A 21,512-nucleotide genomic window follows, 5' to 3' on the forward strand; every position below is an offset into this window, starting at 1 on the left:
AATGTGCTGGGTGTTGCCAGTATATCATGTATGCAAAAAAGATTAGCAAAAAAAAAAACCAAAAAAAAAAAAAACAAAAAACAAAAACAAAACCCAAGCCCATTATTGAAAATCGATTGATAATGTGAAATTTCTCTAAGGTCTTTGATTTTTTTTAGGGCAGAGGAGAAGAGGATTTGGGGTAATTTGTAAAGTAAACTATAGCAAAACTATAAAGAAAGAAAAAGAAAGTGAACACTATACAAGTCAGGATGGTGTTTTTTCTTCATGGGGACTGTGATCAGGAGCGGGGGGGTGGGGGTGGGGGGACAGGAGATGTTCCCCGGGCGGCTGGTAAGGTTCTATCTCCTGAGCAGGGTGGTGATTACAAGGATATTTCCTGTATCCTCATTCGTTAATGATGCATTTGCTTTGGAAAATTTTTTTTTATTCGTGTTATATTTAACAACAGAATGTTAAAGACATAATAAGAGTTCAGGAAAGTAATTTATCAGTTTATATTTCCTGCAAACGTACCATTGAAAGCTTCATCAGGTGTACAAAACATAATTAAGATTTTTAAAAAATAGCTGGGACCCCCAAATTCTACGTACATCCAACAAGCATGTCCCCCCCCCCCGCATGGGTATCTGGTAAGCTGTTGCACAGCATGTGCACATATCTGTGAACTAAAATGTGCTACTAGGGAAGGGGCATCCTGAGCAGTCAAGGGAAGCTTCCTGGAGGAGGCTGGCCCTAAACTCTTCCACATTCCTGTGCCTAAGACACAACATCCCTTCACATGGGGACAGCCCAGCCAAGTGCCAGGGCAGACGCAGGTGCAGGCTGGGCTGGGTGAACCATCTCTCAAGACCCTGCACCTGCCAGCTGGGCACCCCGTGCACCACCAGTCAGTGCACCTGGCACACAGGGCCTTCGCCCCCACGCTCTGATTCTCCAACCAGTGGAAGCGAAAAGGACAGCAGCAGCAGGTCCCCACGGGACGGCACACCCGAGTGACCCAACTTAGATGCATACTCCTGCGACAGTCCTCTGTGAGGGCTGTGGCAACCCTGCAGTGCAGGCATAGGGAGCCCAGCCCTGAGGAGCCCAGATCCCTTGGGGCGGGACTTCTCTCACCATCAGTGGCCTGCAGACTGTACGTGAGCCCCAGAGCTAAGTAGCCTTTGGCCTTGAACTCTGACGTTTTCTCTCCCGCATCAACGACGGTTTTGGCAAACTTCTCGGCCTCTTCCAACTGAAAAACCAGACAAGTTGAAAACGACAACAACCTGCAGAATTTCTAACATGAGTTCCCATAAGCGTCTGCTGGCAAAACCAGATTTCTGATGAGTCACTGTGAAAATAACTCCCAGGTCTTCCAATTCCACTCTGGTGATTCTGTTCTCTTTATCTGAGCCTGTCTGACAGACCTCAGGGCTCCCACCTTGCCTTTCTTTCTTTCGAGTTTGCCTTAATGCCTTTTTTTTTTTTCACTTCTTTTCCAAGGTCATTTTCATTCTTGGTGGGGTTCTATCTTTTTCATCTTTAGTTTTTACTAATTTGTTCTGTAATTGGGCTGTGCTAGGGATTCAGAAATCGGATTGTAAACAAATAACATCTATAATAATTATAGATGTAACTTATATATAATATATATGTTATATATAATAAAGTTCTTAAAACATTTGGTGTCTGGTCCTTCCTTTTTTTTTTAATGACAAAAAGAACACATTTGGGCTTGGATTCTCTTTCCCACAGCTGTTAAAAATTTCAGAACCCCCCATCTATTTATTTTACAATGCAGAGCACCATGGACCTCACATCAGCAGATTCCAATGAGAAAATGTGAAAGGACCACAAATTTCATGGCTCTTTCCAAGCACCCGGGAACGGCACCCACAGTAAGACCTTTTGCACAATTTATTAGAAGCCAAAATAATAAGATTTGTTTCTTCAAAATATGGCAAATGTTGGGGCCACGGAGGCTGGGTGACAGTACCCGGCGGTTCATTACACTCTTGACTTGTGGGGTGTTTGGAAATTTTAATAATAAAAATGTAAAAAAATATATATACAGAAAAGATTTGTTCTGCTCATCTTTACACACAAGAAAAGAGAGTCCAGTTTATTTTTGGCCTTAGGGAGAGATCTGCGTGACAGTCACGAACAAGGCCATGGCTGGAAGGGGCGCGACAGTCATCGCCGGAAAGTGGCATTTTCAAAACGGAAGGGTCTGTCCAGCTCCTCCGCCCACTGCTGGAGCCTGCCTCTGTGGTTCCCTCGCCTGTGGCACCGAACTGTCCGAAAGTGCATGAACCACACGATGCCTTCAGAGCTGTGAGCCTCAGGTGAGAACCTGCCCTTTCAAAATGTCTTTTTCCTTCCACACTTCCCCAAGCACAATTTAGCGGAAGTAGAACACTTTCTTCCCAGGGCTTACTTTCGTCCTGCTGCGTGAGAATAAATGGGAAAAACAAAAAACAAAAAAACAAAACAAAAAAAAAAAAAACAAGCAGCGAGGACCGTAACAGTAAAAGTCCTTAGCAAGGCACCTCGGTCTTTGGAGCAAATTCTTCTTCTAATTAATCTTGACGTGAAGTTAAAGAAAAGAAATTAAAACTGGATCGTCTGTGGTAATGATCCATACCGCCACCTCAGCGGTTAGTCTGGCTTTTCTACTTTCTACTCAAACGGTATTTTTTTTTGAGGGACTAGCACTGTTACAGATGGGACTATTCCCAAATTCAAATCTGAGCGAGAGGAAAGCCTACGTGAAGGAGGAGGGACGAACAGCATTGGTTTACACGTGAGCTGCAGGAGAGAATGACTCTTCTCTTCTATAGAAAACCTCCGCTCTGCTAAGAGTGAATCACTCAGTGACATACACCTTTCCAGTCCCGCATCCCTTCTTTGCGTACAGCAAGGTTGGTGTGAGTACGAGTTCCAATTCTCTTTTATCAGTTCTGCCTCTTTCATCAACTGAAGCACATTCCTGTGAAAAAGAAAACCCTGGAGTATCCTGGGAACGTGATTCTCCTCAGTCCTGGCGCGGTGCGTTGAGGCCGGAGGGGTTCTGGGGTCTGGGGCTTTGGGCGGCCTTGTTTTTGGGTAGCTGATGAATTGCCACTATTCTCTCTCAAGTGTTTTGAAGTGAAAGAGGTCACTGCCTGAGCGCGCGGGGCCCCAGCCCTACTCACCCAGTGAAGGGAGCCCACGCACAGCTTCGCGGCGAGGAGTGGGATGGTGGCGTCGTCGGGCTTCAGACGGATACACTCTTTCAGCACCTTCACGGCACGAGCAGACTTGGCAAAAGGAAATTATTTCTGTAAAACTCAAACTTTTTTGACAGGACCAAATACAGAAGCCTTCCCTGAGGGGTTTCGGTAAGGGTGGCCTCTTCGCGAGGCTTCTCAACTTTGAACCCAAGCGAGCAGGGGCCTGAGGATGGTGACAACCAGAGCTTGGGGCTCTCGAGTGACGGGAGTAAACTGTGGTTAGGACAAGTAGAAATGCTTCCCTGGAATCACCCTAATTTTTTTCCTTACTTGTGTAGCCGTTGCAAAAATAAGAAAAAAATAAATAAATAAAGGCAGCGAAGGCTTCCGTTATTATGAAAAATAAACGGTACAATTTAAAGTACGCCATACTCAATTTCTGTCTCCACTTGGCCCAAATAATCTCATATCTCAGACTTAACAAGGCACTAGATGGCAGCTTCGCTAAATGGCCCGAATTAACGAGAATGGTGGCTACTACCTTTATTGTGTGTGTACCTGTGCTATTCTATGCATCTTAGGGGTTTTACCTCATTTACCCGATAACGGTTCTGTGAGGGAGGCGCCGTTAGGTCTCCACTTCGCCGAGGAGGAAATGGAGATACTAAGTGACCTGTCCTCAGTGATAGCTGTGAGGGCAGCTCCAGGCCTCGACTCCAGCAGCAAGGCTCCACAGCCCAAGCTTTCAACCAGGATCCTACGCTGCCTGATATAATGCATTGCTAAAAACAACGGGATGATTTCCCCCTCCAGGAATATGTTTATACTTCCAAATGAGTGAAAGGGTCGCTGGGAGAACCAGCCTTAGCTTAAGTCCCGCCTTCACACGACAAAGTTACAGTGGCCAAAAAAGGGCAAATATTTCAGAATTTCTCTTCTCAGCGGCATGTGCGTGTTTGGCTCCCAAATCATTACATGTGATGACTTAGTTATAAATGACCACAGGAGAGTTTCAGATAGTTGGTGTAGACATCTACAAGGTGTGATATCACCCCCTGGAATTCCAAGACATGAAGCACTGAGAGAGAGGATCACGCATCAAAGGGCAACTCACTTTTCCGGCGGCCATGAGGGACAGAGCGAACTGGTACCACAGCTGGAACTCCTCAAAGGCAAACTTCATGGCTCTTTCCAAGCACTGGTTGCAAAGAAGAATAAATGCAGACATCTGAGAACTGCCAGTGTCACAACGGGATATGTGTGAGTTTGTGTCTACACATATTAAGGTAAGTCCTACGAAATCTGCTTCCCTCGAATGCGTCAGACTTAATCCTCCACCAGACCCCTCCTGAGGAGCTCCCACAGGGTATGAGTCACTGTGCCAGAAGCCAGGACCATCCACAGTTGACTAAGTAGTTTTTCATCCAGTGCAAAGAAAAAGGCACGTACATAAACAACTCAAACACAAGGCCCAGACTGATATGTGCCCCAACAAGGGGCAAGTAATCACAGAATTGAGAAATGGCATCCTGGAAAAATGCTACTTGAGCTGGGCCTTGATTAATGAGGAAGAAAAAAAATGCAGCTCTGATCTGGAAGAGGGGGGTATAAGCAGAGATGTGGAGGTGAGAGGGTATGCTTTGACTCGATGATAGCAAATGGTCCAGTAATAAAGGCAGCCCAGGGCACACAGGCAGGAATGGGCGGAATGAGGCTGCGAGGCTGGCATAGGCTGGGCCCATGTCACTGAGAGTCTGACATGGCAGCTCCTTTTCAAAGATGTTCCATCTCCCTCCTCCACCCCAGGCTTGGTGGTGCTCCTCAAGTTCATAACTGTATATTAATATCACTGTCTTCACCTTTCCTGCCCCAGCCCAGCCACATTCCACTGTGAAAAACCATCAAGGGCAGAAATCCTGACTTTGTCACCTCAGGACCCACCTAGGTGGGTAATCTACAATAGGCTTCACTATGCACAGAGTGATATGATCACATCAGAGCTTTAGAAGGATCATTTGGGGGGTGGGGAGAGGGATATGTGACCAGCATGAAGATAGACCAGGAATAAGGTGGATAGAATGGTCTAGAGACTTCAGCAAAAACAGGGCAGCCAAGGAGGGGGGAGGGATGACTGGTGAAGCGTAGAGGCTGAAGGAGGCCTCCAAAGTCTCTGGCTTGTATACTTGGGAGCAAACCCATGACAGAGAAGACCCTTGTGTAAACACACACATATGCGCGCGCGCGCGCGTGTGTGTGTGTGTGTGTGTGTGTGTGTTTATGAGAGAGAGAGAGAGAGAAAATTTTTAGAATAAAGAGAATTTGGGGAAGAAATGTGTTTTATTAATGAGCTTGGTAAGGGACATGGTGAGTCTGAGGTGTCATGTGGTTACTGATGATAATTAGAGACAATCTGGGGCCTCAAGAGAAAAATCTAAAAAAAGACATACATTTGAGCTGAAAGAAATTAAAGACATAAATAAATGGAAACACATCCCATGTTTATGGATTAGAAAATTTAATATTATTAAGATGTCAGAACTATTCAAAGTGATCTGAGGATTTGACACAATCCCTATAAAAATCCCAATGGCATTTTTTTTTTTTTTGGCAGAAATAAAAAAAACCTATCCTAAAATTCATGGAATCTCTAGGGACTCAGAATAGCCAAAACAATCATAAAAAAGAACTGAGTTGGAGGACTCACACTTCCTCATTCCAAAGCTTATTACAAAGCTACAGCTATCAAAACAGTACGGTACTGGCATAAAGACAGACCCCAAAGAATTAAAAGCAGGGACCCAAACAGGTATCTGAACACCGATGTTCATAGCTGCCTTATTCACAATAGCTAAAGCATGGAAGGGACCCAAGTGTCCATCAATGGATGAACAGATAAACAAAATGTGTGAGATATAAGCATACAATGGAATATTATCCAGCCTCAGATTAAAAAGGAAGGAAATTCTGTTGCATGTGAAATAAGCCAGTCACAAAAACATAAATACCATATGATTCCACTTGTATGAGGTACTCAGAAGAGTCAAGATCACAAAGACAGAGAGCACGATGGTGGGTGCCAGGGGCTCGGGGAGGGGGATGGGGGAGGTAGCATTTCATGGGGACAGTTCCAGTTTTACAAGATGAAGAGATTTCCGGAGATAGATGGTGCTGATGGCTGTACAACATTGTGAATGTATTTAATGCCACTGCACTGCACGACTTTAAAATGGTTAAGAAGGTAAGACATGTATTTTACCACAGTAAAAATAACTGGGGGAAAAGTACATTTGAGAAAACAGTTGAAGCCATCAGAAGAGGTTTTGAAGAACATCAAAGAGGGCAGCTCGGGCAGGACCGTGGAAGCATCTCTACTTCGGGGCCAGGAAAGGAGACACAGACAAGTCTCAGGACGGGGACGAGGAGACGGTCAGAGTGCGGGAGGCCCAGGGGCCCCGGACCCGGCAGCAGGTGGCCGAGCTCCTGGAGCACGGTTCTGGGATGTGGTGCAGGAGGATGCCGGGCTGCGGGGGCCTAATGAGCAGAGAAAAGAAGGAGGGGAGTCTGCAAATGGAAGAACAGTGACTTATCTATGCACCTATCTTTCCATGGAGACAACTTGAGACGAACAAGCGGAAGAAAGTCAGAGAAGAAACCGAGGAGATAAATTAGGTCCCCCAGGACCAGAGAGAGCCAGGTCCCTGGAATAGACGGGCCCTGGTGGAAGGCATTCTCTTAAGGACACAGGCTCTTTAAGATAAAGAGGAGAGACCCTTACCAGCAGCTGTCCTTCCCAGCCACTGTTTCCTCTGTAAAGATGGGCTAAGGTGGGTGTAGGAGCAGGGAAACAGCATAGGGCCGGGAGTTTTTTAAAAAAGACAGAAAAGCTTTAAACATCAACTTCACCCTGAGACAGACAGACACCAGCGTCACCTTAGAGGCTGGTGTGTGCGCAATGGCACCTGCAGCACCTGTGCCATTTCTCTCTAGTGATGCTCTGTGGCCAGCCTGGGGCAGAGGCGAGCAACTACGGAAGTCTCAGGACTAACAGGCAGACATTCAGGGATGGGTAGGGGGCTAGGGGCTGAGGGAGGAACAAAGGAGCCACAGAGAGGGTGACGAACGAATGGCAGGAAATAATAAAGGCGAAGTGAGGAGGTGGGAGAGGAGAGAAAAGAATTCCAGAATTTTAGGTAGTATTTACAGAGAAGGTCACAGCAAATATTATGCTAGCTGGTTCACTGTGAAAACCTACCCCAATAAAAATATATTAAAAGGTAAAGCGATAAGCAGTTAAGAAGCACCTACTGCACACCCGGTGATGGGATAGGATGGGGATCTGCAGATCCCAAGTAAGATGAATATTTGGTTCCTCATTTCGATCACACTGGCAAACTGCTTAGCCAAAATCTGGGGGGCTGGACATGTGACTTCATTCTGGATCATGTGATGTCGGCAGAGGCCGCTCGGTGAGGCCTCCGGCATGGCTCTCTAAGAGGAGGGCTTTCTGGGCTACTGCACGCTCTGCCCTCAGCCCTGGCCCTCCCTCCCACCTGGGACGCAGCCAGAAACGCCGAAGCATGAGGACAAGAGCCACTCTCTAGAATGGCTGAGCAGAAAGAGAAAGCACTGGGCCCCTGAGGCTGTGACATGCTGTGGCTGCGACTGCAGCCTCTTTCCAGACGTATTGCTGTTGTTGTGGGGGGAGAAATTGACTCATATTTGGCTAAGTCACTGTGAGCTGGTTTTGTTGATTACATCTGGCTGCACCTCTCACTAACACAGACACTAAATGGCAGAGCTGGGATCCGAACCTGACCCCAGAGCCCCCTTAGCGGCTTTGCTATACTCATAAGAACAGGAAACCCTTAAGAAGGGCCCTTAAAAAGCCCTCACTGTGCCTTTAAGAAGCACTGTGGGAACAAAAACTAAAGCAGCCTGCTGAAAACATCAAGTAGGCAAGATGCGTGAAGGGAGACCTCATCCAGGTGTGGGGTGGTAGGAGCTGGGAAGAGGTGGGAGGGACGGCTCTTAAGGAGAGAACACCAAGCAGTGAAAAGCCAACAGTGCTTGGAAACTGAGTTGGGGGATGAGGGACGGCGGAGGAGGAGGAAACGGAAAACATGATCACACTGCAGGAATTAGGCAAAGGAGCCGGCGCGTGGAGAAGGTCGCAGATGACAATCAAAAATGAGGTTTGTCCTAACAGCTCTACGGAACCAGTTCACTGCAATATGACCACTAAGTACTTAAATATGTACACAGAAACATTTAAACGTTTGAACGCTTTTCTTCCTCCTTTTGCTAAGAGGAATGATAAATATCAACTGTTTTCCCGATAAACAAAAGGAGCTCAGCAGCTGAAACAGCCTGTTCTGAATCAAAAAGCTAGATGCTATAAATAAGTGTGCATCCTTATTTTCTTTTGTGCCAAAGGCTAACATACTCATTATACTCAGTGAAAAACACTTACTGGAGGCCTAATTGGTACAGAGCTCCATTCCATGTGCAACCAGCCATGGCACCAGGAAAATACCAGCCCTCCTAAAAAGTAGACCTGGAGAATCTTGGGGCTACGAGGGAACCTGAGAAACGTCCAGTTGAAGTCTCCAAAGGAGAGATCTCTGTCGTTTTGGCTTCCCATCACCTCAAAACACTTCTGATTTTTTTGTTTCAAGAGTTGGGGATACCCGGCATTGGAGGAAAGCAGCCTCTCTGTCTCCCTGTAGTAAGGCCTAAGGATGAATGAAGGACAGAAGCGATGGGAGTGGGTCACGTGGCCCAAACTCAGCCAATCAGATGCTCCTGCTGGAGCTTTGCATCTGGAGCAGGGAGGGGAGGGCCTGGGGGCCACAGTAGAAGAAGGGTTGGTGGAGGCCCTGGAAGGAAGGAACGGTGTCCTCCCAAACACCTCCCTTGCCTTCTTAATTTCTGCTCAGACCCATTCTTCAGCCTTCTGTGGATCCTGTGAGCAGCACACAGGGACGACTGCCTTTTCTGCTGGAGTGAACGCGTCAGCTTCTGCTACCTACAATCAAAGCCCTAAAGGTACAACCAATCAGATGCTTCAGGCTCTTACAAGCAAGCCCTGCCTCCTAGCCCCCCACAAGTAGTTGTACTAGTTCTCCCGGGGACCTTCCAGAATAGGGAATTCACAACCTGAACAGTAGCTGGAAGGAAAGCCAGGCACCACCACAGATGGAGCGTGTGGATTCGGGCAAGCCAATTAACCTCTCTCTATCCAGACTCCTCGTGGTAAAATGGGAAATATAATAGTAATTAATGTAGAGAGTTATCAGGAAGATTAAATTAGTTAATACACGTAAGCAATAAGAACAGTAGCTCAGATACTGGCTAGTAAGTGCTAAATAAAAGTTAGCTATTAGTTCTTGATAAAAATTTAACATTCTTTTTAAAAAAAATTTTTTTTAATGTTTATTTATTTTTGGGAGAGAGAGAGAGAGCACGAGTGAGGAGGGACAGAGAGGGAGACACAGAATCTGAAGCAGGCTCCAAGCTCCGAGCTGTCAGCACAGAGCCCGACGCAGGGCTCGAACTCACAAACCATGAGATCATGACCTGAGCTGAAGTCTGAGGCTTAACTGACTGAGCCACCCAGGCACCCCTAAAAATTTAACATTCTTATATTAAGAAGCAAAACTGTATAATTCCCATCACTTTATCTAAACTTAATGAAAATCTGAATATTAAAGTTCAAATTTATAATATATCAGAAATAATTACTTTACAAAATGCTTTCTCATCTTAGAAAAGGATTCAGCCTGAGATCCTTGAAAATAGCACACTTTATAGAATCAGACTAGAATATATGTTAATTATCTATTTCCTTAACAAGTGGTACGGACTGAATGTTAGTGTCCCAAATTCATACGTTGAAACCTAACCCCCAATATGATGGCGTCAGGAGGTGAGGCCTCTGGGAGGTGATTAGGTTATGAAGGTGGAACCCTCAGGAATGGGAATAATACTCTCATAAGAGAGAAGAGATCCCTTGCCCCCTCCACTGTGTGAGGACACAGCAAGAAGCCCGCGGTCTGCAACCCAGAAGTGTCGGCCCTCGCCAGACATCAAATCTGTTAGAGCTACGACCTTGGACTTCCAGCCTCCAGAACTGTAAAAAATAACTGCTTACTGTTTATAAGCCACCCAGTCTGTGGAATTTTGTTACAGCAGCCTGAATAGACTACAAAGACGAGCCTTACTATAGGATACTGACTCTGTAGCCGGGAGCTAGTCTCATTGCTTTACAAGAAGTGCCTCATGGCTCGTCCTCACAACCCTCCAAGGACAAGACGGCACTATGACGGTCCTCCCTGGAGCACAGACGTGCCAGGTCGCAGTGAGCTGGTGGAAGAGGCAGGACCTGAATCCGGAAGGTCTGGTTCCAGAGTCAGAGCCCTTAACCACAACACTCCCCTGCCTCTGCACCTTTAATTACAGACAGGCCAGCCACATTTATCAGTCCCACTCTTGCCGCATAAAGCAAAGGATAGCGAAAATAAAAGGCCCCCCAGAATGCCACATGCTCACCTGAACTGTTCTGGAGATTCAGCAATATTTTTTACTGCTAATGGGGCCCTCGCTCCCGTGGCCTCTTTGGGATCCCCGAGGCTTCAAAGCACGGAGGCCTTTCCGGCTTGCGGAATTTTCAAGAAACCTCCCAGACCCCGTGATATCCACCAGCACCACAGTCAAGCAAAGGTGCTCAGTTCGTGTCCTTCAGGCGTGTCCCCTCCACTGTGGCATCCTTCATGGGCCCCTCCCGCTTTGGACCTCCCTCCCATAATGAAACCGGTTTCCTAAAGTTAGTCCAGGTGGGTCACAGAATTAGGAAATACAAGCCAACAACGACAAAGTAGCCCTTCGCCCCCAATTCTGAGGGGTTTGAGCTCCGGCATCACAGCTGAGGGCTCTTGTCCTCCCGAGGCTCTTGGCATCTTATATACGGTGACGGCACGCTGTCTCTGAGAAAGTGCCTAGACAGCTCCAGATGCTTGTGAAAGCTTGAGGCCAAGCATACCTCTTGGGTATATAGCATGTCCTCCCCGTGGTCCCCTAAACACGGGGATTATATAGCCCCGAAGCAGCTCAAGTCAACATACCTCGACAACGAACGGAAGCCCTCTCCCAAAGGATGCATCTGAATAAAAAGGCACTTGAGTCATCTCTGGAGGCATTTGCTATCCACGGCTTCCGCTCCTTAGATGAGGTGTTTGCTCACCCCGGTTCTACCTGACTACCCTTTTTAAACACCCCCTAATCATATCTGTATAGGGCGAAGTAAACATTTCCCAGTTTTAATGGACCGAGGGAGATGGCAATCCATATGTGCTGTAAAATAAAGTCAGACAAAATAAGAACATTCATATTTCAATAACGGTTCCAGTCTAAAAGACGTGGGTGTTTGTGTGCCAGGGGCACGTGAGAGGCCGCTTCAATCCCCAGGCCCGGCGGGGGCCGGCGGCCAGAAGGGGAGAGGAGCCCGTGAGGCCAAGAGAGAGAGCAGTCACGTGCTGAAGGCCAGCCCTGGGGCCAGCTGCCCAGGCTTCGTCCAAACTCCCTACTCACCAGCCGTGGGTTGTCACGGGGTTAAGTGGAGAAATACTTGGAAGAGTGGCCACCACAGAGCCAACGCTATAAACGCGTTGCTGTTGATGGTGGTTTGATGAAATGAGGAAAAGTAGCAGACGCTGAGGGGCTCGGGTCTGATCTGAAGGGGGCACGAAGGGGAGGCCGAGGGCCCTGTAGATGGCGCGGGGGTGCCGGTAGATGGCGAAGGAAGAGGGGAAGGGGAGAGATGCCAGCCAGATGCCAGCCCTTTCCCACGTGTGGTGTTGGGTCGAGAGGTGGTAGTGTGGCCGGGGCAGAGGGACGTGGGGCAGATGATGCCTGGGCCACACACCCCAGGCGGCAGGTGACATCTCCAGATCGCCTCCCTTGCAAGAAAAGAAGGGGGATTTGGGAGTAGCATTACGTCTACCAGGAAAGGCAGGTCCATTCGCTGTAATCACACCTCTGCCAGCTCGCTACACCCCAGGTCATGTTCATTTAATACCGCGAATATTTTGTAGAGCAATAATTAGACTCTAAACGGCATCCTAATCATTTGAGCGGTAGTCAAAATGCCACTTGCGAAAATGTCGCTTCCCTTTGGGAGCAAGGGCTCGCCCTTTCCAGTCTGGTTTGGCTCTACATAAACCAGCCAGCCCTGAGGGGGCTCCAGGAATGAGAAGCTCTTCTGGCCCAGGCAAGGGATGTAGCGATTACCTTCCTAGTACCCAAAGCCCAACTACATGAACTGGGTGCGTGGCAGTGACAGCAGGACAATGCCACGAGCAAGGAAAAGCCAAAGCCTATTTTTGGAATTCAAGAGTGAGATCCAGCAGCCAAAACCCATGGGGGAGGGGGACAGGAATAAAATAATCAGATACCCCTCAGCTTTACCCTGGAGCTTATGTCTCAAATCCATCAGTATTAAAATAGAACAAATAACACACCGAGCTGTCTTCATTATTCACCGTCGTGAACAGGTTGGCCATATCCTAACTAAAAGTTCTTGTAACACAGATCCTCCAGTGGTTTAGGAGAATTTTCTTTTCTACATCATATATACTTAATGAGTTCGTTGATAAATGTAATCCTTTGCAGCTGTGTAAAATTGTAGTTTTTTGTTTTAACTTTAACGTGGCGTATGGATAATATTTCACCTCTTTACTTTTAACAATGAGAAACTATCTAAGCAATTTACACATTTTGGACCAGTATCTTAGACCCACAGAACAACATCATCAGAGAGCATGTTGGGACCCTGGAGACTGCCCAGCCCTATTCTTACTTTACAGATGTGGCAACTAAGACCCAGAGAGAAAACAGGGCCTGCCCAGGGTCACATAGGGGCAGATCTGAAATTAGAGCTTTGACACTCAGTTCCGAGCCCCTATTTCTATATTAACTAAAAATAAGAGTACAAATTACAGATCTACTTGAGAGATCTACTCTACGAGAGTCTGAGTCCAGGAGAAGCTTCTAAAAGTCATGCTTCTGGGACTCTCAGCTACCAGTAAAAGTTCCCCCACCCAGGTTGTGAGGAAATAGATGAGGTCCGTCAAGTCTCACTCAAGTTTTCCCCTCAGAAATGAGAAATAAAACAGAGTGAACCCCACATCTGTGCCCCCATCCCATTTATCTTTTTGCTTTCAAACACCAATACCGCTCCAACCTGAGGAGTCTCAAACCTTTATTGTTCAGACAAGTGCTTAAACCAAAGGGTACCACTGCTTCTGGCCATGGTGGGAGGAATAGAGAGCAGGCTGGTTTCCAAAGGTCACCGACTTTATTGTAGACTTTGAACGCTGGACACCATCCTCTGGCACGCTCTCTGCTCAACTCTATGAAGTGACTTGACCAAGTTTGCCTTGCGAGTAAAGGGTCTCCAGGGTCCTAATCAAAAACGATTCCATCTGCCGCTGCGCTCATGTAGCTGTTATTCTTGCAAAATGAATCACTAAATTCAAGAAACGGGCATCCTGTTCATCTACCTCCTCCTCAACTGCTTCTAACCTTGGGTCTTCATCTGTTTTCAGTCCACCTGCCCTGGATGGGGGTGCCGGGTGTTTGCCCTTCGACCACGGCTGCCGCTTCACCCATGCAAGGGCTGGGGGAGGGAAGGGAGGAGTCAAGGTAACAGCAGACCAGGGGAGTGTCACCCACGAAACAGATGCTCAGCGAATGCTTGAAGGAAGGAATAAACCTGGGTCAAGTGGCGATCCACTCTTCCAGATATGCTTTTAGGAGGCCACCCAAACAAGGAAGCACTTGGGAAGAGTACAGGAAAGTGCCAAGAACCTGGAGCTGGCGTCACGTTAGGAAGGGCTACCGTAGTATGGCCTGTGAGCCAAACCACACCTGCTGCCTGTTGGCATAGAGTCCAAAAGCTAGGAGTCCTTTATAGACGAACATTTGCCATCAATTTGATGAGCAGAAATACCAACTTTGAACCCAAATTAAGTGAAATGTCATCCTCCAAAATAATCCCGTTCTTCTCATTAGTGGACCTGTATCACAGAAAGTTCTATTCATTGTTACAGTTGGAATGTAATCAATAAAAATTCTGTGGAAATTTGTTTCCTTTCTCGTCATACCTACATAATATCCTTGATTTTGCCTCTTGGTCCTCAAAGCCTAAAATATTTAGTGTCTGGCTCTTTATAGAAATGTTTACCAACCCCCAAACTAAAGGCACGGGGCATTTTAGGCTGGAGGAAAGAAGACGGCATAACAGCTGCCTGTCACTGAGGCAGAACCCAACTTGCTCTATTGTTCCAAAGAGATAGAATAGATGGAAGTTATAGGAGACAAACTTCAGATCCATCCTTTCTGCTAACCAGAGAGAAATGGAATGGTACATATCACATACCAAGAGCTGTGCTATTTTATACCTATTGTCTCACCAAGTTTAATGGTGGTCTTTGAGGTGGGAGTCCAGAATGGCTAACTCTTGGGGCGCCTGGGTGGCTCAGTCGGTTAAGCCTCCGACTTCAGCTCAGGTCACGATCTCACGGTCCGTGAGTTCGAGCCCCGCGTCGGGCTCTGGGCTGATGGCTCAGAGCCTGGAGCCTGCTTCCCATTCTGTGTCTCCCTCTCTCTCTGCCCCGCCCCCGTTCATGCTCTGTCTCTCTCTCTCTCTCTCAAAAATAAATAAACGTTTAAAAAAAAAAAAAAAACAACAGAATGGCTAACTCTTTCCAAAATCACAAGCTAGGAAAGTGTAGTGCCAGGATTTGAACTCAGATATGCTTGGACTCCAAGGCTGAGTTTTTCCACCGTACAATGAAAGACCCTACCAAAACTCAAGCATTATCTGCCAGGGTAATTACAGAGGGGATTTTACTTGAGAAAGCACATGATCACCACCACCAATAGGAACAGCAACACGCACTTTGCATATACTATCCCATCAATCCTTACAATAACCCTCAGAGGTAGGTCCTATCATTACCTGTATTTTCCACGTAAGGGGACTGGTATGGAGAGGTAAAGGAATCTGCCTACATTCATAATCAGCATATAAAGTAGCAGAATTGAGATTCAAACTAAGATCTGATATCAAAACATGAGATATTGTTAGGAGGGCAACACTTTCCAAATGACCTACAGAGTCAACACAATCTCTATGAAAACTCTAACAAGTCTTTTTTGCAGAAATGGAAAAGCCAATCTTCAAATTCATGTGGACTTGCATGGGGCCCTGAATAGGCAAAACAATCTTGAAAAAGAGCAAAGCTGGAGGACTCAAACTTCTTGATTTCCAAGCTTGCAAAGCTACAGTAATCAAACCAGTGTGGTACGGACATAAGAATAAACATATAGACCAACGGAACAGAACTGAGATCCCAGAAAGAAACCCACACATCTATGGCCAGCTGGTTTTCCACCAGGGTGCCCAGTCCATTCAATGGGGGACAGAACAGTCTCTCAACAAATGTTTTTAGGACAACTGGGTTTCCACATGCAAAGAATGAAGTTGGATCCCTACCTGTATACAAAAGTTAACTCAAAATGGATCAACATTCTAAAAGTAAGAGCAAAGACCATAAAATCCTTACAGGAAACATAGGAGTAAATCATGACCTTGGATTTGGCAATGGATTCTTAGCTATGACACCCAATGCATGAACAGCAGAAGAAAAAAATGGACACAGTAGACGTCATCAGCATGAAAAGCTTTTGTGCATCAAAGGACATTATCAAGAAAATGGAGAGACAGCCTACAGAATGGGAGAAAATATTTGCAAATCATTATCTGTTAAGGGTTTATTACGCACAATAAAGAAAGAATTCCCATAACTCTACAACAAAAAGACAAAAACCCAAGTTTAAAATGGGCAAAGGTCAGGGGCACCTGGGTGGCTCAGTCGGTTAGGTGTCTGACTTCGGCTCAGGTCATGATCTCACTGGCTCGTGAGTTCAAGCCCTGTGCTGACAGCTCAGAGCCTGGAGCCTGCTTCGGATTCTGTCTCCCTCTCTCCCTGCCCCTCCCCCGCTCACACTGTGTCTCTTTCTCTCTGTCTCAAAAATAAATAAAAACATTAAAAAAAAAATTTTTTTAAATGGACAAAGGTCTTGAATAGATATTTCTCCAGACAAGACACACAAATGGCCCAAAAACACATGAAAAGATATTCAACAGCATTAGTCATTTGGGAAATGCAAATCAAACCCACAATGAAATGCCATTTCACAACTACTAAGATGGCTACAAGAAAACAAAACAAAGCAAAAATAACAAGTGTTGGTGAGAATGTGGAGAACTTGGAACCCTTGTGCCTTGCCGCTGGGAATGTCAAATGGTGCAGCTGCTGTGGCAAATAGTTTGGTAGTTCTTCAAAAAGTTAAACAATTACCGTATGAGCCAGCAATTCCACTCTTGTATATACGACTTTACAGAACTGAAACCAGGAACTCCAATATGTGTTTGCCAATGTTCCCTGCAGCATTATTCACAGCAATCAAAAGGTGGAAACACTGAACACGTCCACCGATAGATGAATGGATCAATAAAATGTGGCGTTTACATACAAAGGAATATTCTCCAGACAAAAAAAGGAATGAAGTCTGATACATGCGATCAGACGTGTTACACAACAGAGTGGAATCTTGAAAACATTAGGCGAGGTAAAATAAGCCAGACATAAAAAACAAGGACGGCATGGTTCTCTTTACATGATGCAAACTCATAGAGACAGAAAGTAGATCGGAGGTTAGCAGGTTATGGGGGGTGGGGAGGAGGAAATAGGGAGTTATTGTTCAATGGGTAAAGACTTTCTGTTTGGAGCGATGGACGATTTGGAAATAGTCATGAAGGCTGTACAATATCGTGAATGCAATTAACTCACTGAATTGTATACCTTAAAAAGGTTAAAATGGCACATTAAAATTTATTGAGGGCCATAAAAACAGAGCAATGATACTTAATTCAAAAACGTTTCCATAATGGTGGACATGGAGGTGCCAGGGGCCACGTCAGGAGGTGAGATTCTTTGGGGCAGGCCTGTCACACAAACGTGACACAGCCGATCCCTGCTGGGTGACCCCCAGAGCTGGACCAGAGTGGGGATCTGTAGGTGCTCTGGCCCATGCTGGGCCCAGCTCTTCCTCTGTTACCTATTTCCCAGCTAAATGACCTTTACTCTTTGGACTCACCTGGGAAGATATACTCACTGCACATCCAGGGAAAGTTTATCTTGAAAATCAAAGAAAAGGGAGCAGGACGAGAATGTCCATTGGCTTTGAGTTTATTCAGCAAGTTTCTACTGAACACCTACCATGCACTAAACATTCTGCCTTGATCTCTCAGAAGGCCACGCCTCTAGCGGTCAGGCCACACTGATGCCTCCTAGCGAGCTGGGCACCTAGGTCAAGGCTGGGCTTCAGTAGCCCAAGTGGGGCTGCACGAAACACCAAACTCTAATATAAACTGACAAATGGTAGGCCTGTTCCGCAGACTTAGACATTCAAGTGTCTTTCACATGCTCCCTGATTAAATGAGTGTTTGGGTTAGGAATGTGTAAATGTCCCTTTGGTACAAGCACTAGCCAGACAGTTCTACCCACAGAACTATAATGTTGTTGAGATTTACCAGAAACGAATTGGGAGTTCAAAAGGAAAGACAAAAATACCACTTCTGTCTTTAAAGCTGCCGTCTCTATGTAGAGGGGACACGTACACCCTTCCCAAAAGGACCCCCTAACATTCTGTCAAGAGGGAGCCATTAATAGTCAAATTCAAGAAACAAACCTACTTCGCAGTTTGGGTTCATTCTGAAAAAAACAGAGGAAGCGGGGCTTGTTGCTTTACTTTTAATAGCACGGGTTGTCATGCCAACTAGTGCTCCTGTTTAAATTGAAGGGGAAGAAAGAAGTGTTCCTTCCTACACAAACCTTTCAGCAGGGCTCACAATTAGTCTTCTAAAAACACGAAAACTCATGGCGCCGGAGATACGGTAAACACCATGCTTATATTTAAGCCTGTCACAACGAGGATGTGGGAAACCTCTGGTTTGTACTGCCTTTACACAAGGCTCCTGCCCGGTGATCTGGCTGTGCGCTGCCCTGAAAGAGAGCAAGGCATTCCGTGGGCACACACACAGAGGTGGCCGATCTCGAGACGGGAGGGGAGCCTTCCATCTTGAAGGAACACAACTGAAGAGAGAGACAGAGACAAACACAGTTTTCTGGTCAAGGTGGCTCTGCTCCCCGTGAAGGCACCGTTCCTAAAAGGCTGGGTCCGCACAGTGCTGCACAACACCCAAAGGTGCCAGTGATGCGGGGAGGGAAGGGGAAGGCGCACCAGGTGCTGCGGCAGAGGGACCCCCTCGGCGCAGGGGTGCTGAGGGGCCCGGGTCAGCGGCAGAAGGACGGTTGTTGGCTTCTGCTCACGCAAGGTCCCAGCCGGCATAAAGGATGGTCTGTGCAGTGTTGCTACGGCAAGCAGGACCTGCTCACAGACCAGCTGCGGCGGGGCACGGCCGGATCCATCAGCAAAGGGCACAAGCAGTCTGTCCCAAGATGTCGGGGGTTCCCAGCCCAGCCCCGTGCCCGTCTGGTGTCCTCTCCTCCCGCTCCTCCGTGAGAGCGAGCCCTTGTCTCCCACGTCCTCAGGCCTCACGCCCTCACACCCCCACAGTCCTGAGGATGAAGGTGTCTCTCTGCTCTGAGACTTTAATTCCTAGCAGTCCTTGAAGAGTCAATTCAGGAACCAGCGTTCCTCCTCTCGCACTGGCCCCCCACCTACAAACACTGCGGCAGCCTACCCGGTCTGTCCACCTGTGGTTAGCATGCCTTGGGCTAACCAGTCTTCTCTAATCAGTGTCCTTTTGTGTCTTTCTATTTAATTTCCCTAATTAGTTTCTGGAAGTTTCTGGAAGCCAAAAGGCCTTTCTCTGTGCACTTTGTTGCTTCCCCTGTGCCTGGAAACCCCTGAGCATACGGTGGTGGGGACAGCACAGAAGCACACAGCGGCCGCGTAATAAGCTCCAGTGCTGGGCTCTGTTCTGAGTACCTTATGTGGTTTGGCAAATAAGCCTCACAATAGAGGCTGAGAGAGGTGTGATTATTAGCCCCATTTTGCAGAAGGAAAAACCGAGGCATATGAGGTCAATGACTTGCCAGGATCACACAACTGGTAACTGGCAGACCCAGGACCCAAACCCAAGCTCTCTGACACGAGGGCCTGGGCCTGGGCCACACTTGGCTGCTGCCCTGGGTTTGGGGGTTCAGAAAACAAAGATGGGGTGGGGAGCCAATGGAGGGGAGAAAAATGAGTGGGAATATCTATAGTAAACACATACGATACTATCCCAGTCCTTGAAACTTACGTAAATGTACATGCATTTATTTACAAAGAGATACATGAAAAGATGGTCTCTATGATGTCAATGGGTAGTCAGCTGTCTCAGGAGGGCGGGGCTTTAAGTGCCTTTTATTTCCTTTTCCATATTTGTCTGTACAGTTTGATTTTCAAGGAGTCTGCAAGGTGCTGCATACTGCAAAAATGATCACCGATGAAGTCAATTTCATCATGGGAGGAAAAGGGAAACAAAACAAAAGAAAAAGAAAGGAAAAAGAGGGAGGGATGGGACAAGCCATCACGTGTTTCTGATCGGAAGGGTGGCATGCCACACCTGTGACTTAGATCACCTCGGGGACAATGCAGGAGGTGAAGACAGACATACTATTCTACCGTGATGAATGACAGCAACGACAATCCCTAACTCTCATGGGGCCCAAAGAAGTAATACAGGAAGTTGAAAATCCAGCTGCCCCCACAGCAGCACGGCTCACCACAGTCAAATGCCCATCAACAGATGAACGGATGAACAGGTTGTGGTATAATCTACATGATGGACTGTTATTCGACCATAAAAAGGAACGACATACTGACAGGCTACAGTGTGGGTGACGGTGAAAACATTATGTTGAGTGAGAGAAGCCAGACTCAAAAGGTCACTTACTAGATGATTTTGTTAATAGGAAATACCCAAAATAGGTAAATCCATAGAGTCAGGAAGCAGGTTAGTAGTTGGCGGGGACTGGGGGGAGGGGGGGAGGGAGGACAGTTGCTTCCTGGGGATGAGGTTTCCTTTTAGGGTGCTGAAAATGTTTTGGGATTTGATAGAGGTGATGCCTGCACAGCACGGGGAATGCACGGAACGCCACTGAATCGTGCACGTTTAAAATGGTTTAAGTTTATGTTACGTGAATTTATCTCAATTAAAAGACAGTCCAATCAGCTTTTAACCTAAAGCCCCAATAAAATGGAAGGGCAAATGAGAAGAAAAAAAAAAAAGAAAAAAGAAAGAAAGTCCCAGAAAATGAAGGAAGCAGGACACTCCACGGAAGATGTGGCCTGGGGCCAGAGGAGAGAGGGTCCCTGCTCAGCCAAGCGTGGACCTTCCGTAACTGAGCACCGAGGTGCCACCGTCTCCAGATACTGGGAGCTTTCACCTTTCTCCTATGACACCTCCTGTTCTAGCTAAAAGATATGAGACAACATGATCATCAAATATTTGCTGCGGGAAGCTCCAACTGCAAAATCAAGTAGAAACAGCAAGGAAGGTTGAAGCCACGTATTCAAATGCTTTGCTACTGGAAGCGGACCCTGCGGGGAGCCCTCCCCAGCATCAGCCACACCAGGTGGCAACTGCCTGCTGCTTGGCTGCCTCCCCCAAGACTGGGAGCCACTCACGGGCAGGGACCATGCCTCGTGCAAGGCTGTGTCCCGGCCTTGATCACAGTCCCTGGCTCAGAACAGGGGAATGCATATACCTGTGTTAAAGAAATGAATGTCCTCCATCTTATGTATCTTATCACTTGACTTCTATATATATTTTTTAAGTTTTTATTTTCATTTATTTGAGAGAGAGTGCACAAACACATGCAAGCGGGGGGGGGGGAGGGAGAGAGAGAGGGAGGGAGAGAGAGAATCCCAAGCAGGCTCCACGCTCAGCACGAGACTGGCACGGGGCTCCATCTCACGAACTGTGAGCTCATGACCTGAGCCAAAATCAAAGGTGGGACACTGAACCCACTAAGCCACCCAGGCGCCCCTGATTTATATTTTTAATAGATAAAACACAGCCATGGGATAAAATCCAAAGGCCTCCAAGGAATGTAACGGTGGTAAATTTCCCTTTCTCCTACCCTTGTGCTCCCTCACCTACGAGGCAACCTCTGACGCTGTCCCCATCACTTTAAACGTGACCAGGGCAGTGAAATTCTGAATTGCAAAAGCTCCGGC

General features: G+C 46.9%; 1 protein-coding gene across 8 annotated transcripts in view; it reads right to left on the minus strand.

Moving 5' to 3' along the window:
- Positions 1-21,512, minus strand: part of TTC7B (tetratricopeptide repeat domain 7B) — a 256,147-nt gene that overhangs the window by 104,574 nt on the left and 130,061 nt on the right. For all 8 annotated transcript variants that reach the window (XM_045451860.1, XM_045451858.1, XM_045451859.1 and 5 more), the window contains 3 exons: positions 4,312-4,395; positions 3,180-3,284; positions 1,120-1,237 (listed from right to left, as the gene is read on the minus strand). In XM_045451860.1, the coding sequence (XP_045307816.1) occupies positions 1,120-1,237; positions 3,180-3,284; positions 4,312-4,395 (307 nt within the window). The remainder of the gene's footprint in view (positions 1-1,119; positions 1,238-3,179; positions 3,285-4,311; positions 4,396-21,512) is intronic.

The sequence above is a fragment of the Leopardus geoffroyi genome, chromosome B3 (genome assembly GCF_018350155.1).
Source record: "Leopardus geoffroyi isolate Oge1 chromosome B3, O.geoffroyi_Oge1_pat1.0, whole genome shotgun sequence".
In the NCBI taxonomy this organism is placed as follows: domain Eukaryota; kingdom Metazoa; phylum Chordata; class Mammalia; order Carnivora; family Felidae; genus Leopardus; species Leopardus geoffroyi.